At 47.5% G+C, this 17,237-nt stretch overlaps 1 protein-coding gene and 1 pseudogene across 2 annotated transcripts; one reads left to right on the top strand and one right to left on the bottom strand.

Moving 5' to 3' along the window:
- Positions 1 to 3,051: 3,051 nt before the first annotated feature.
- RNF183 (ring finger protein 183) lies at positions 3,052 to 10,935 on the bottom strand. Its single transcript, XM_084752174.1, has 2 exons — positions 10,329 to 10,935; positions 3,052 to 4,118 (listed from the first exon to the last, which is right to left on the bottom strand). The coding sequence occupies exon 2, from the start codon at positions 4,078 to 4,080 to the stop codon at positions 3,502 to 3,504; it is 579 nt and encodes a 192-aa protein (XP_084608300.1). The 5' UTR covers positions 4,081 to 4,118; positions 10,329 to 10,935; the 3' UTR covers positions 3,052 to 3,501.
- An 855-nt stretch (positions 10,936 to 11,790) lies between these two features.
- On the top strand, positions 11,791 to 12,494 carry LOC311580600 (coiled-coil-helix-coiled-coil-helix domain-containing protein 2-like; annotated as a pseudogene). The gene has a single exon. The product of its transcript is annotated as a coiled-coil-helix-coiled-coil-helix domain-containing protein 2-like (transcript).
- Positions 12,495 to 17,237: the final 4,743 nt, after the last annotated feature.

Consider the following 17,237-nt stretch of genomic DNA (forward strand, 5'->3'; position numbering starts at 1 on the left):
ATTTTTTTGTTTGTTTGTTTGTTTGTTTTTGGTTTTTTTTTTTGGTTTTTCATGACAGGGTTTCTCTGTGTTATCTTGGCTGTCCTCGATTCACTTTGTAGTCCAGGCTGGCCTCGAACTCACATCAGTCCACCTTCTTCTGCTTCCCAAGTGCTTGGATTAAAGGTGTGTGCCACCACGGTTGGCAATTCAAAGGATTATTTTCTAGTTCAGCATTATATGAACCTAACAGTAATTTCCAAAAAGGTTGTGTATAGAGTAAAATTAGCATGAACTGGAAGCTTCCCTGCCAGTATTCAAAATTTACACTCTACCAGCTTCCTGTTCTGCCCTGCTTGTCTGCACATTAGGAATATGTGGTATAGAGCAAAACATGCTTTTTTTTTTTTTTTTTTTTTTTTTTTTGGTTGGTTGGTTAGTTTGGTTTTGTGAGTCAGGGTTTCTCTGTGTAGCCTTGGCTTTCCTAGAACTCACTGTAGACCCAGCTGGCCTCAAACTCACAGAGATTCGCTTGCCTCTGCCTCCCAAGTGCTGAGGTCAAAGGTCTAGCTAGCTAAACATGTTTTAATCTGATTCCAATAATAGCCAAGTGTATTTCCTATGTAGCTTTTAGTTTGCTCAGGTCTACCCTTCATTTGGTATTTAACTATTCCCATAATAGTGTGCCACGGAAAGTACCCTTTTCTTGACTTCTCGTAGTATTTGTAAATGAGACTGCTGTAGTGCCCTAGACACCAAAAGGTTTTCAGTTTCTTTGGTTTAAACCTTTACTTGGTACTTAACAACTGTTGATTGATTTGAGAGAGTGTCTGAGTTGGAAATGCTCCATATAAGCTGTAGTAGGCAGAGCGAGTGCCTGAGGGAATATCTGTTTCTTCAACCATTGTAAGAAAATGCTTAGTGGGTTCAGAGTGGCAGAACCACTATCACTTAGCCCTACATAGGTGGTGCATCAGGTACAGTGCATCAGCTCATTCTTCAAGATTGCTTGGATGGACTCAAGTAACGGAACTACCCAGTTGTAAGCAGTGGAACGCATGAGCCCGTGTGAAGTGATCTCGGTGCTTTATGGGGAGTGTTGGCCACACCAACAAGACCGGGACCGTGCGTGTGCCTGGTGGTGCCTCATCAGCGTTTCCACCTTTCTGCCTATGGATGCCATGGACAAGTCACTCCTCTCTGACTTCTGGAAAAATGGAGTTTGCCCACTCCTGTGTCTTGACTTGGAGCCTGTTGCTGCTTACCAGAGTTGAATCTTAGCATAGGTGAGCCAGGTGTGGTGGTGCACGCCTTTAATCCCAGCACTCAGGAGGCAGAGGCAGGCGGATCGCTGTGAGTTCGAGGCCAGCCTGGTCTACAAAGTGAGTTCAGGACAGCCAAGACTACACAGAGAAACCCTGTTTTGAAAAACCAAAACAAAGCATAGGTGATACTGTCTTGTGCAGAGCCTCTCTAGCACAGCAGCAGGTCTCCATCCTCAGCACACCCAGTGGTGGTGCTCCCATGTGTTTCTAGATGGCCTGTAAGTGTACTAATGAGGCTGTTAGGATTTGGTTCAGAAATGTCCCCAGCACTGTTGTATGCCATTAAACCTTCAGGATGTAGGGCCTAGCTGGTACAAACAGGTCCCCAGCAAAGGCTCACGAAAAGTTATTAGCCCAGCTTCTATTTCCAGCTGCTTTCTGCCTCCCGGTATGCTGCGATGTGGCAAGCATCTGCCGCATCCTCCCTCCCCATGCTCTGTACCCTCTGAAACCATGAACCCAAATCAACCTCCCCTCAAGTTGTCTCTGTCAGGTATTGTGGTAACAGTGACATAAAAGTGACTTAACTGTCCCAGGGTTAGAACTAACAAATACAAAATAGAAGTTAACATCCTCATCCCCTGTTTTGTTTTGTTTTGTTTTGTTTTTTAAACAAAAAAAAACAAAAAACTGTTACTTCCACCATCCTAAGAATTTAAGCTGTATCCTTACGGAGAGGACCCCAACACTTGGGAGCTGGATAACCCTGGGCTTAGCCAGCCTCGGTCCTGTCACGATGGAGCTTGGATCAGGGCCTCTAGAGGAGGGAAATCCTTGCTTTTGCCAGCTCCTCCCTGTCCCGGTCCCTCTTAGCTCAGAGAATATGGCGAGGTGGTTGCTTAGCTTGCCACAAAGTTAAGAAGCAGAAGTGTAGAGAAATGAAGTCAGCGAGGAATGCAAGTCTCACCGTCAGTACAATTACCTGAGGTGGTCAGGTGGAGACCAGGAGCTAGTCTGAGGAGGAGCACTAGCTGCCTTTCCAGTGTCATAATGGAGAAAGAACTTTCCTCCACACTGGAGCTTAACACTGTGGTTTTACTAAATCAAAATATAGTTCCTATCTTGACCATTTTATAATATTTTCTACCTTTGGACTCCTAAGGAAGTTATAAATAAATGCTATTTCTGTGAAAATATTATTTAGGGCAAATACAACTGACTGACTCAAGTTCTGACCTCTGACAACTTAATCTATAAATCAAAAACAAAAACAAAAAAACATGTCTTTTTCTGATTTTGTTGAGGACACTGGGATTGCTTCAAAGTCTAGAGCCAGAAGGACATGTTCAAGCCAGAGAAGCATTTACACATGGCGTGGTGTCCAGCAGCAGCTGGCTTGCCTAACTTTTAGGTACTTGATTCCTGGGTTCTGTCATATGAGGTGAAAACCAGGGTTGGTAATTCCCTGCACCACACGCCCTTCAAGCCTGAGCTGCAGCACAGGCATTATCTGTACCCAGGTGTCTGCCCTACCACTCTGAGGCCAGGGTTACGTTGCTGAGCTCAGCTCCACCTCCCCTGTGGGCACTGACAACAATAATAAATACCTTTGCCCTAGACCCCACATCCTTCTCAGCCCTCCTGCTTTCCTCTTTTAGATTAATTTCTTTACACTGCATGCTGAAGAAGTCACCCTGCCTGCCCGCCCTTCCCCTTAGGGCCAGCTGCCAACCCTGGATCAGTCTGTCTTTTCTTCCCCCCTCAGTCTCTGCCCAATAAAGGGTTGTGGAAGGAAGAAATCAATGAATTAAAGAATGCACAGTAGTTTTACTGGGAATGTGGCAAGAATCAGAGAGAAAGCTGGAAGGGAGAGAAACACATTGGCCCCACGGACTTCAGACTCTCCAGAATTGCCAGCAACAAGGCAACAGCTCAGTGAAAGATGCTACAAGCTATCAACTAGTCAGATGTCTGCACCGTGCTGTCTGGCCCTTTGGCACGATTTGCTATGTGGCCATGTAGCCATAGAACTTCTTTACCCTCCATGACCTCACAGCTCACAATCGGGTCTCTGACCCTACTCTTTTCTTCCGGCCTGGCCCTCTCGTTCTCCAAAGCAGACACACAGGACCTAACCCATCCCTGGGCTGCGAAATGAACAATACTATAAGGAAGACAACACCAACGGCAGCTCTGTAGCCCGCATTCCAGCAACCACTGCGAAAGGCTCCGTTCCTTGTCCTAGACCACACAGTGCTCACCCCATGCCCCAAAAGAACTGCTTAGTCCAGAAGATGGAGAAGATGAGAAGCAGAGTGACACTGAGGATGACAGCCATCAAGTAGGCAAAGATCCGGAAGTGAGGGTTGCGGACACACTCTCGGAGGGTGTAGTGGCTGGGGATGGAGATGGGCACAGGCCTGGTGTCAGGGGCTGTGTCCTGAGGGGGCCCAGTCTGACTCCCAGGCTCGGGGCCAAGGTCCAGGGTGTAGACGCGAGGCTGACGCAGGAAGTAGCGGCTCTTGGGCTGGTCCTTGAGACAGAGTTGGTGGCCCTCAAGGATGACATGGTGGGGCTCTAGGCGAAGCAGGGTCAGCATGGCAGTGTCTGTAGGCAAGTCAGTGACTGGTTGCCCCGAAGCCAGCACGGTGGGCTGGCGACAGAGTGGGCAGAGCAGGCGGCGCCTGGTCGGGGTCACCAGGCTGAGGTGGGCCAGGCATTCCACGCAGAAGGAGTGACAGCAGTCTAGTACTTTAGGGGTGTGGAACGTGTTGTTGAAGGGGTTCCAGCAGACAGGGCACTCAGCTGTGAGCTCCTGGCCCTGTGGCTCAGTCATCTTCCAAATCACATGCAGGGAGCCTCACCGGGGATGTCCTAGTAGAGGGAAGAAACAGTCAAGCACCCCTGTGGGACTCTGTCCCTGGCCTTGGTCTGAATCTCTCAGCTCTGAGAGGGTAAAAGCTATCCACCTACATCTCACAGGTAGAGGAATGTGTGTCTAAAAGCATTTTGTCCAAGAACACCCAGTTCTGAGTCTCAGACTTAAGTCTAAAGCCACCCAGCAGCCTGATGCCTAAGATGAAGGATTGAGCCACCCTATGGCTGCATTAAAATGAGCTGGCAGTGGAGGGAACAGCACTTGGACTTTGGAGATGGCTAAAAATGCAGCCTTTGCTCCCCGCATTTGCTCTAAGCTATGTTGGCTCTACGGAGCAAGAGAGAAGGACACATTTGGTGAGTTTTCTAAGGGCTACGTGCTTCCTTCCCTGCTATCAAATCCCTGATTAGAACAGAGATGGGCTCTGTGAATTCCCTGGTCTGTCCCTCCGCTGGGGACAAATGCCAGCCCCTTTTCTGCTCCCTCCTTTGGGCCAACTCTTGACAGCCAATTGACTAGTCCTGGTCCTGGTGAACACTCCTGGAGAAGACTCTAGGACTCAGGCCCCCAGATCAGCCCCCTGTGGTCTCTTCCCAGCTCGCTGCCTCCCCTGGCTCCTCCCACTTTCTCCCAGCACCCACCTGGGCTTCTTTGGACTGTAGGAGAAGAATCAGAGAGACCACTCTGAAGGATCTGAGTTTCCCCAGCTCTCCCTCTCCTGAATCCGCCTAGCTTTGGAAAACTGCCGCCTTGCCACCAACCCCAGGGCCGTTTCCATGACAGCATGCTCACAGCACCTGGAGCTGCCAGGTGGCCCTGGCTGTAGACTCAGCACACCTGCCTGGAGCCAAGGCCAGAGTGGTGCCTGGGACACACACACACACACACACACACACACACACACACACACACACACACGGGGTGTGGCAACAATTGAATGTGAAGCAGATACAGGTCTGAGGATGGCGCCTCTCATATCTGAAATCCCAGACTGGAAAGGTTAGAGTTGACAGTTGCTACTTTCTAGATGGCCGTGAGGGCAAGTCTTCTGGATTTCCTCTCCCTTGGGCCCTCATGTCTTTTCTAAAACGCTGGAACCCCTTCCTTGCACAAAAGTGCTGCCTGCCCTGTGCTCTGCTTGCTGCACACATCTAAAGGATGTGACTATCAAACTCCCCAGAACCTCATCCTCCCCACCTCCTTTTAACTATTGCCAAATGTTTAGGACAGGGATAGTCAACAGTCCCAAACAGGACCATTCTGCCAGCCTTGGAGAGGAGCATTCTAACCCTACTTCCCCATTCCAAGCGGAAACACTTGACTTTTATCTCTTGCTTATGTTGGTCATTTAAATTATTAGAGGACTTGAGCTGCTGGGGGGGGGGGGGCTAAGAAAACTACTTCTCCGTCCTTCAAACCATTCACTTTACACATAGAAACAGGAAGTGATTGCAGCTAGTTAGGGTGACCCTGGGACCCATGCCTTTGGATTCCTGGACCGCTCCATGCTGCAGCCACAAACACGGAAGCTGCAGCCATTTGGTCCATGTGTGTCCATCCATGTGTGGAAGGAGCTAAATAGGAGGTTCTCTTGTGTCCTCTGAGATGCCTTGCATCAGTTAAGACTCCAGGAAGGAATCCAGGAGATGCGCAAGGGAGGACTTCCGGGCAGAGTGACTTCCTTCAAGATTTAATATCATGTTCTATATCCTGATCAATTTGATAACTGAAGCAAAACCCAGCCTTCCTGGCTTTATCTAGACTCAGTCACTGCTCTAAAGATGGAATAAGGAGATGAAGACATTCAGGGAGAGATGGCACAGTCATAACAAAAGCTGGGAGAGCCCGTAGGATGCATGCTGATGGCTCCGCCAATCATCCCTTCCCGGTCACTGAATGCTTGTCGCATGCCAGGTGCTGTTCCAGGTACTGATAGACAAAAGTGAACAAACGTGATCTTATCTTTGATTTCATGAGGCAAAAAACGATGTCTCATGAATAATAATACACAAAGAAAGTATATATATATATATATATATATATATATATATATATATATATATATACACACACACACATATATGTACACACATACACACACAGAGATACACACACACGCCTAAACCTTGTCTTGTTTTCGTTTGTATTTGTTTGGAGGCTTTTGTTTATTTGAGACAGGGTCTTATGCTACAGCTGAGGCTGCCTTGAACTTGCTGTTCGTCCAACTGACCTTGAACTCAGGGTCCTCTTACCTCCTGAATCCCAAGCGCTGAGATCACAGGTGTGAGCCACCATGGTGCTCCTATATCCATTTTATCTTCAGTTTAATTTTTTTTGGTATTGCATGTATGTCTGCACACCAAGTGTATGACTGGTACCCATGGATGCCAGCAGAGGGCATTGGATTCCCCTGAGACTGGAGTTACAAATGGCTATGAGCTTCTGGGTGGGCACTAGGAATTGAATCTGGGTCCTCTGGAAAAGCAGCAAGTGCTCCTAATGGTTGAGCCGTCTCTCCAGGCTCCTATTTCTATTTTTAAAATGGCATTCCATCTACGGTACAGAGGTTAGACTGAAAGGGCCAAGAGTGGAAGCGAAAGGTCAGTTATGGCTACAGTCGTTAGTTCAAGTGTGTGATAGTGATGTCTGATGTAGGGGGTGTGGGGGGTGTGAGAGTATAGCCAAAAGAATATGGCACACAACGAATAGTTGAAAAGATGTTCAGTATCCTTAGCCATCAGGAAAACGTACATTGACACTGTATTGAGATGGCACCTCACCTAGTCTGAATGACGATCAAAACAACAAAGACCAAAAAATGGTGACAAGGGTGTCCATCCAGGCACTCAGCGATAAGCTTGCCACCAAGCCTGAGCACCTGACTTTCTGTCCCTGGACTCACAATGTGGAAGGAAAGAACCAACTTCCATAAGTTGGTCCTCTGGCCTCCACAGGGGTGCAGGCACTCCCCCAGAGAAATGAAAGTAGAGAAAGGAAAATACGTTTCAGTAAGGACATGCAGAAGGAGTTATCTTTGCACACTGCTGGTGAGAGTGTAAACTGGGGAAGCCGCTGTGGAAGTTGGTGTGGAGCTCCTGGAACAACGGGAAGTACGCTACGACCCAGCCGTCCTCCTGTGTGTAACCCTGAGGCAGCCTACATCAGCAGGAGTACAGAATCCCGCGCAGAGACCCAGAAACAGAGCAGTGGGTTTTTAGAAAGAGTGTGCTATATATATACACAATGGAGTTTTGTCAGCCATAAAAGATGAAATTATGCCATTTGCAGGAAAGTGGATGGAACTGGAGGGCACCATGTTAAGCAAAACAAGTCAGAGTCAAATGGAAAGTGTTTTATGTTCTCTCAAATGCAGACTCTAGATTCAAATTTATGTGTTTACTTCAATATATACATATATGTATATATAGGGGATACAGTAGTTACTAGAGGGGAGAGGAGAATATCACATGTTTCTTGTCATATGCAGAATAGAGACACATATATACATGTGAGTATATCTGTGACACATAAAAGCAAAAGGAATGCTATTGAAGGGAGGGGACCAGCAAGCGAGATGAGGAGAGGGGGGAGGACAGTGGAGTGATAAATCTCAGCAAAGCACAATGATGTACGTGTATGAACATGACATCATGAAACCTACTGTTGCATATAATTTTGAAAAAGGGGAGAGACAGTGGTGGCATGAAAGACACCTTCAGAGACAGAATCAAACCCATTTCCAGGAAGCCAGCAGCCACCTTGGAGGCGAGGTTACACATGCTGGAATCAAGTTGTTGGGGCTCATGACCACCATTGTCGGGTCTGGCCTGTAATTCCAAGTGAGTTACTTAACCTCTCGTCACTCAGCTTCCCTTTGTGAAAAGGAAAGCTAAAAGTCATGAAGCATTTGGTTTGTTTTCTTAAAGTACTGAGGGTTGAACCCAGGACACTGCTCATGGTAGGCAAGCATCCCTAAACTACATCCTGCTTATAAATGAAGCTTTGAGATCTGAGAAGTGAAGAGGATGAACACAGGCCGGGAGAGGCAACCAAGAGGTTAGGAGTTCATGCTGCCCTTGCAGAGGACTTCAGTTCAGTTCCCAAGACCCTTACTGAGTGGCTCGCAACTGCCTGTAACTCCAGCTTCAGAGGATGCCTGCCACCGGCCTCCTGGAGCATCCCACACACATGCACATACCCAGTCCTCTATCTGGAAGGTGGTTTGTACCATTAGAGAAGAGAGACATTCTGCAGCCTTTAAGTGATGTGATAAGACACTCCTTATTATAGAGTGTGTCTATGATATCTTGGCATATGTATTAAAGAATCAGTGATAAGACAAATCAACATAATGCACTTTGAAAAATACGTGCAATATGAAAAAATATCTCCCAAAAGCTTTTTTTTTTTTTTTTTTTTTTTTTTTGTTTTTCAAGACAGGGTTTCCCTGTGTGGCCTTGGCTGTCCTGGACTCACTGAGTAGACCAGGATGCACTTTGAAAAATACGTGCAATATGAAAAAATATCTCCCAAAAGCTTTTTTTTTTTTTTTTTTTTTTTTTGTTTTTCAAGACAGGGTTTCCCTGTGTGGCCTTGGCTGTCCTGGACTCACTGAGTAGACCAGGCTGGCCTCGAACTCACAGAGATCCGCCTACCTCTGTCTCTCAAGTGCTGGGATTACAGGTGTGCACCAACAGGCCCGGCACCCGAGAGAAACTTTGTTGTTTGTTTGCTTGCTTGCTTGCTTAAGGCAGGGTCTCACTATGTAGCCCTGACTAGCCTGAAACTCTCAACGTAGACCAGGCTGGCCTTGAACTCACAGTGACCTGCCATATTCTGCTTCCCAAGTTCCAGGCTTGATGGTGTGCACCAGCACTCCCCAAACAACTAAATGCCAATAGTGATTATCAATGTCGGCAAAGCCATCTATTTGGCTGATTGTAGAGCTTTTGTTTTTAATTCTGTTACTTGATACGTTAACTTTAGAGCTAGGGAGATGGCTCAGCAGTTAAGAGCACTGGCTCCAGAGGACCTAAATTCAATTCCCAGCACCCACATGACGGCTCACAACTGTCTGTAACTCCAGCTCCAGGGAATTCAATATCCTCACACAGATGTATGCAGGCAAAATATCAATGCACATAAAATAAAAATAAATATATCATTTAAAAAAAAAGAAAATGTTAACTTTATACTGGTAAGCTTGTCCTGTTTTCCTTACAAATCCGCCCCATCACCCTAGATCAGTCCTACGTTCTCTGAAGGTTTGTGGCCACAGCTCTAAACGGATGTTCAATAAAGTGATGGCAACTGTTGCTTGGCTTCTTATTCGAGGTGCTTCTCCCAGGCACCTAGTGCACAGAGTTTAGTGTCTCTAGGAGACACTCTATGTCTTATGGGCTCCAGCATCCTGCAGGACAGCTCAGCAACAGTAAACTCTGCTGTAAAGATAGCCCTCCCTAGTTGGAGAGATGATGGCTCAGAGGTTAAGAGCACTGACTGTTCTTCCAGAGGTCCTGAGTTCAATTCCCAGCAACCACGTGGTGGCTCACAACCATCTGTAATGGGATGTGATGCCCTTTTCTGTCCTGCAGGTGTACATGCAGGCAGAACACTGAATATATAATAAATAAATAAATCTTTAAAAAAAAAAAAAAGACAGCCCTCCCTGCAGTCACCATTAATGATGTCTGTAGCATCACCCATTCCATGGAGAACAGACATCCTGATGGTACTTGAGCGTTTTCTGAGGGGGCTGGTCCTTGCTATAAGCTGTGTGTGGCAACAACACATCTAGAGATAGCCTTTTACAAACTGTTCACATTTTCATGAGGCCATTTGAGTCTCTAAACCCAGCCTAGAAACAAGACAGACTGGGGAGGGATACGCCTTCCCAATCTGAAACAAGACTCTTGCTGATCTGAATCAATGGCTTCACGTCCCTGAACTCCACTTGAAGAAGCTCTTTAGTGCTGCTGTGTGGTAGGAATCACTGTTCGCCACGGTGGGGAAGCAGTACGGAAGCCAGCAGGATTCTGTTAATGCCCATCTGACAGGTGGGGAGACGGGAGCTCCGGCTGTAAAGCGACTTGGCCAGGACCTCAGAGCCAGAGTGGCTGAGCTTGAAAACTGACCCAGGAGCCTGCCATCCAGGTCAGAGTTCCTACTAAGCAATGGCACCTGTTCCACCCTCTCCCACTCCTTACCAGCTGTGGCCAGCCTTCTCCTCTCTCAGCACAGCCTGCAAGCAGGTACTTTCGTTTCCCCACGTCTGCGCTGGCCTCCAGGTCACTGGGGCCAGCCTCATTTGCATGGGTCTCCCAGCTCTTCATCCACTCTCTGGCTGGTTTCCTTCTTCCTTCTTCGGATGACTTTGGACCTCTGCACATACGAGAGCCCTGGACGTTTGCTTCTGTGAGTCACTCTTGTTTTCTCCGAGCTGGCAGGAGGAAGTCCACTCATCCTTGCAAGCCTCTGTTCTGGAAAGGGAGGGGCTCAAGCCTTCCTTTCTACCCTAGGCTGACTTGTCTTGACTCACACTCCGCCTGGCTTTGGCGGGAAGGTAGGAGATCCCTGAAGCCAGACACATGGGTACTCTGAGCCCTTGCAATGAAGGTACAGCAAGAACTCTTGCAAAATACAGATAACATGGTTGGAGGGAGGTGCAACAGTTAAATGACAGCTCAGTAAACATGAACAGCAAGTACCTGAGTTATTCAACAAGCCAGACATCCACCCACTAGGAACCCAGGACTTCATTTCTTCAAGCCTTGGGGTTCCTCATCTGAAACTGGGGATGGGAGACCCCCCCCCCATCTGGAGGGGGAGTCTATGGAGACAATTCGGTGGGTAAGAGCCTTGCTATGCAAATGGAAGAACCTACACTTGGGAGGCAGAGGCAGGCGAATCGCTGTGAGTTCGAGGCCAGCCTGGTCTACAGAGTGAGTCCAGGACAGCCAGGGCTACACAGAGAGACCCTGTTTCAAAAAACAAAACAAAACAAACCTGAATTCAAATCCCAGTCTGTAAAAACCTGGGCATGCCTGAGGGGAAAGGTGGAGAGCGGCAGGTCCTAGGAGCCTGCCCACCCAGCTTAACCCAGACAGCAAGCTTCCAGTTTGATGAAAGACTCTGCCTCAAAGAAATAAAGCAGAAACATCTGACATCCTCCTCTGGCTCCTACATGCAACATGCACACGTGCATGCTGTTAGAGTTCTGCTTCAGTCTACCTACCTGTGAAGTCATTGCTTACCTGCCACAGGGGTGTGGCCCTGCCCAGGGCCATATAAAAGGACAAACCCTCCACATGGTCTCTCTCTTCTTCTCACTCTTCCTGTCTCTGTCTCTGTCTCTCTGTCTTTCTCTTTCTCTCTGGGGTACTTCTCCTCCCCGCCCCCCATGCTCACTTAATAAACCTCATATAACATAATATCTGCTATCTGGTACCTTATCTTATCTTATTATCTTACTGCCTTATATATTAATCATAAAATTGGTGGATACATATGCACGTATGGTTGATGATAAATCAAAGGTTCTAGATGCCCTCAATTGAACATGCTCATTCTTGTATTTTAGTATATGAAAGGCTTGCTTTTGGAGAAAAAGATTTCTTTTCCTACCAATTTAGCTGCACTCAAAATTAAAGTACTAGGCAGTGAGTTCATCTTTGAAGATCGAGGTTACTAGCAAGAAGGATGCTGCCTGGAAGCCGAAGCCGCATTTCCGGGGTGGCCCCTCCAGCCAGCCAAGCCCCTGAAATGAGGGCTGCTCCCAGCAGAGCACCTGCAGCTCAGCCTCCAGCAGCAAGCAGCTGCACCATCTGCAGTTGGCTCACCTGCCGCTGCACCCCGGCAGCCAGGCCTGATGGCCCAGATGGCAACCACTACAGCGCGTGTGGCTGTGGGCTTTGGGGTGGCGCACACCCTGGGTCACGCCATCACTGGGGGCTTCCGTAGAGGAGGTAATGCTGAGCCCACAAAGCCTGACATCACTTACCAGAAGCCTCAGGGACGCCAGCTGCTGGACCAGCAGTCTCGTGGGCCTTGCTCCCTTGAGATCCAGCAGTTTCTGGAGTGTGCCCAGAACCAGAGTGACGCCAAGCTCTGTGAGGGCTTTAACGAGGTGCTGCAGCAGTGCAGAATTGCAAATGGTTTGATCTAATCAAGAAATTCAAACTGAAGAAATATAAATTGGCTTTATGAAATTAATAGGGTAAGTATGGACCCTTTTTTCTAAAGCTCCATTGCTTCAGAAAGGCCATGAGAGAGTTCTAACTACAGATGTTCACTGAGGCTTGTAGTGTTGGTGGCTGAGCAAGCGTATGGCCTTGTGTTTTGTTAATTAATATAAAGTTTTTAAAAAATTAAAGTACTCCACTATGTTTTTAGTGTATCTTTCCAAAGATGTTTTGTGTGTGCACAAGCAAGATGTCTGAGTTTCTTGTTCCTTCTCATCCTTTTAACCAAGTGTACAAGTTCTATAGGCTGTTCTGCATCTTGCTGGTAATGCCCTTACTCACTGAGCCTCGCCAGGCCAATTGGTTTGCTCTATTGTTTCGGTGAATGGCTGCACCATCAACTACTTAACCAATCCCCCAGCAGTCTAATCATCTCATTTAATAAGTTTCGTTGTTGTCTTTGATTTTTTTAAGACAGGATGTCCTGGCAACTCAGCTGGTCTCAAACTCACTATTGTTGCCAAGGCTAGCCTCCACCCGACTATGAGCCCAGGCTAGCCTCCACCCGACTATGAGCATGTACCGCCATGTCTGGGAGAACGCTTTCATTTTAAATAGGTTAGTAATGGATGGAAAAATAAATGCAAGAGTTTTTATAGATTTTAGGTTGGCCTAGAGTTGTTTGAAGTGAAACTGTGGGCTTTAGGGTTTTGTTTTTTTTTTTCCTCTCTAAAGATTTTACACATCGGCACTGGAGAGAAGGCTCAGTGTTTAAGAGCTTTGGTTGCTCATCCTAGAGAACCTCAATTTGATAGATAACCAGTGCCCACATGGTGGCCCACAGCCACCTGTAACTCCAGTCTCAGGGGATCCAGCAACTTCTTCTGGCTTCTGCAGGCATGCACATGGTATACAGAGATGCAAGCAAAACACCCATAATTATAAAAATAAATAATTCTTTTTAAAGACTAAGCTAAAGCAGGTAGTGCAGGGATGAAATCTCTCAGGGCATTGCAAGAAGTGAAGCAAACATAAAATATGCCCGGGCCCTTCTCTGGATCACTAGGCATCCTGTGAGTGAGGCCGTCATCTTGATGTCTGTGAGTGGTCAGGCTAAGAAGTCCTTTGTAAACAGTGGAATTTTTTTTTTTAATCTGAGAGATACTCAGAAGAGGGTGAGGCATCTCAGGAATTTGAGAGTTAATTTAGTTCATGCTTGGGGGGGCCAGGCCAGCCAGCTGGAAAAGTACCTGGCCTAAGCAGTACCTTGGGACCTGTGAGCCAAGTCATGAGACTGGATGGAGCACAGCCAAGGTGCGGGGCGGGGGTGCAGAGGGATTGGCTTTCTGGGAAGGAAAGGGAAGAAGGAAAGAGGCAAGAGGCTAAAACATCATAAACAGGGCTGTTACTGGAGATAAGTTGTTCTGTATAAGGTTGATGAAAAGAATTGACCCCAAATCTTCACCCATCACGACTACCAGGAGTCAGTGGAGTCATGGTCAACTCTACAGGAAGCAGAAGTCTGAAAGTGAGCCCCATAAGCCATTGACTCACCAAGAGAGACTCGGCTGGAGCCATTTCTCTCCAGTCAGTCGTCACTGTCTTATCCTGGGCGTCTTAATCATGTCCAAATGCAAGTCTGGGAGGGGAGGGGTCCTGTGGCTTATACTTTCATAGCACTGAAGGAGGTGAGGACAGGAACTCAAGCAGGCAGGAACCTGGATACAGGAACTGAGGCAGTGGCAATAGAGCAGGGCTGCTTCCTGGCTTGCTCTTCGTGCCCTGCTCACCCTGCTTTCTAATAGAACCCAGGATCACCAGCCCGGGGATGGCACTATCCACCATGAGCTGGGTCTCCTCGCCAATCAATCACTGATTAAGAAAATGCCCTCCAAACTTGCCTGAAGCCTGTTCTCACGGAGGCAGTCTCTCGATTGAGGCTCCCTCCTCTCTGATAACTCTAGCTTGTGTCGAGTAGACATAAAACTAACCAGCACGCTGGGGTGAATAGACATTAGTTCATGTGTCCCCAGAAAAAGTCATACAACATGAAGAAATGGCCGGAGAAAAAGGCCGAAAGCTAGCAAACAAACATTCTGACCAAAAACTCTGTAAACAAACTGACACAAGCGCTCTGTAACAAAAGAGAGATCATCCGCTGACCAGCTCAGAGTAAACCAATGGACCGCTGCCCAAAACAAAACATGGATGGTTCCTCATGAACATCCTACGAAGGTACTTGATGCTGATCTTAGTGAATGTTCTAGAGAAAGTGGACCATAAAGACCGGTGGGCATTAAAACCTGTTGACATTAATAGTAAGAGGTAATTTACTCTGAGCCAAGTGTGAGGGATCACAACCCAGGAACCCTGACTCAGGTTGTCCTGAATGACATGGTCTGCCATGGAAGTGGTTCTGTAAGTTTCTTTTAAAAGGAAGCTTAAAGAAGCTTATTTATTTATTTATGTGCATATACGTGTGTCTGTCCGTGTGCGTTTATGTGCACCACGTGCATGCAGGAGCCCATGAAAGCGAGAAGAGGTCTTTGGATCCCGTAGAACCAGGGTTACAGATGGTTATGGGTCACCACATGGGTGCTGGGAACCGAAACCAGGCCCTCTACAGGAGCAGCAAATGCTCTTAACCTCTGAGCCACCCCCATCCCTACACACACACACACACACACACACACACACATGCTCACACACACAAACACACACACAAACACACACACACACTCACACAAACACATACGCTCTCACACACACACACGCTCACACACACACACATGCACACACACACACACACACATGCTCACACACACACACACACACTCACACACACACACACACATGCTCACACACATACACACACACACATGCTCACACACACACACACACACATGCTCACACACACACACACACACACACACACATGCTCACACACACACACACACACACACTCACAGAACACAGGAAAGCCATAAACCAACACATTGACTAAATGCATAGGTGAGGGCTGTGGGTAGGTGGGTTACAGCAGAGCAGGAAAACATTCTCTTATAGGTTTCAGATATAATCTGATGACGTTCTTAGATTTTGAATTGATAGGAGCTAGTGGTCTCCTAAAATTACATTTTAAGGGCTCACTGTCTGATCAGACACACAGATGGATAATGAATGACTAAGAAGGAGACTGAAGATAACGAGATAGTTTTGACTCTGGATCAGCAAACCTAAACTTCTCGTCAGGAAGTTCTGATTGGCCAATCATCCTTGCAGACACTTTAATCTAAGTGTGGCTTTTTCCTCTCCACGTAAATACTTCCAGTCAGGTTCAAGCTCTGGCTGTTCCTCAGAAACTTGTGCAGCAGGTTCCCTTCTCCCAAAGGAGCCAGTTCCTGAGCATTGGCCGAAGGGACAAATGGCTGTGGTGACTATTAGCATAGCAAGGTGCGCACTGGCCTCCAGGCTCACACTATCACAAGAACCCAGCTCCTCCCAGTCATGCTTCTCCAGCTCAGGAGCTTCTATCTGCCCCTGCCCTGCCCCCCCTGTCTTATCTGCTTCTCCCCTGCCCCCACCCCACCCCCACCCTGTCTCATCTGCCCCTCCCCTGCCCCCTACCCCCCCAACCCTGTCTCATTGTCCCGTAACCCTGCTACTCTAGCCATGCTCTTCTGTGTTTGTTCCTCTCTATGGTTGTCTCCTCTGTCCTCCTCTCTTGCTCTCCCTTTCTCTCTGCTCTCCTGTCCCAGTCCAGTCTCTTAGCCATGTTCTGTCTATTATTTTCTCTCTCCGCTTTGGGTTTTTCCAGTTACCTCTGTCTGTACTCTTCCTCATAGCGACAATAAAAATCTTCCACTTAACCATACCAGTTAATACAACGTAACTAGTAACAGGTTTTTTTGGGTTTTTGTTTGTTTTTTGTTTTTCGAGACGGGGTCTCTTTGTTAGCCTTGGCTGTCCTGGACTCGCTCTGTAGACCAGCCTGGCCTCGAACTCACAGCGATTTGCCTGCCTCTGCCTCCCAAGTGCTGGGATTAAAGGTGCGCGCCACCACGCCCAGCATGTTGTCAGTTTTTGCACTGCCCACCCCCCCAAATCTTAGACAATATTCTACAGTTTATTATAAATACTGACACCAGGAGTATAAACAACGCAACCATATATTAGGCTTTGGCATGAAATTTAATGAAAAATATGTTGATTTTTAGAGTAGGGGATATGGGAATTAAAGGTAAGGGTTTGGGTTGCCGGCTGTACCAATTGAAGGGAGCTGGAAACACTGACATGGTTCTATCATCTATGCCTCGCCGACCTCAGCCTGACTCGGATAGCAAGCCATTTAGTCCAGCTAATATGGATGCTAATGTCAGGACTGAGGCTGCAGCAGGCCTTGTATTTCCCTCCCCTCCCCCGGAGCAGCGGGTCTGAGCTCTTGGGCACACACTGTGCTCTCTCAGGGCTCACGTGTGTGGGCAGATCATGGGCTCCAGCCGAGTGATGCAGAGTGAAACGCCTCCTGAACATGCCGGATGCCGTGCTGGACACTCAGGACCTAAGGGGAGCAGAGGACTGATGTCACCCATTCAGAACGGGACCATATCGACCTTTTGCTCATCTTGATGCTGTGTTTTGGGTGTGAAGAGCTTATTTTGATTTCACAGGCTGATAAATGGGACTTTGGACTTTGCAGTTGGTGCCGGAACAAATTAAGACTTTTGGGATGGACTCTGGAACAGGATTTGGGATGGAGTGGTTGTATTTTTACATTGTGGGGGTTGGGGTGGCAGGGGTGGAGTGCTATATTTTTAAATACGGCCTGTCCCCTCCAAGAACCAATCTTTGCTATTTGCTTGTGACAGTGTGTGTGTGTGTGGTGTGACGTCATTAAGAGGGGATTCGATCACTAAGAGGAGTGATGCTTCCTCT

This window comes from Acomys minous, assembly GCF_964271855.1.
Source record: "Acomys minous genome assembly, chromosome: 1".
Taxonomy (NCBI): Eukaryota; Metazoa; Chordata; class Mammalia; order Rodentia; family Muridae; genus Acomys; species Acomys minous.

What these genes read in the sequence shown, in the direction of transcription:
- RNF183 (XM_084752174.1), bottom strand. Translation starts at nt 4,080, where the DNA reads ATGACTGAGCCACAGGGCCAGGAGCTCACAGCTGAGTGCCCTGTCTGC.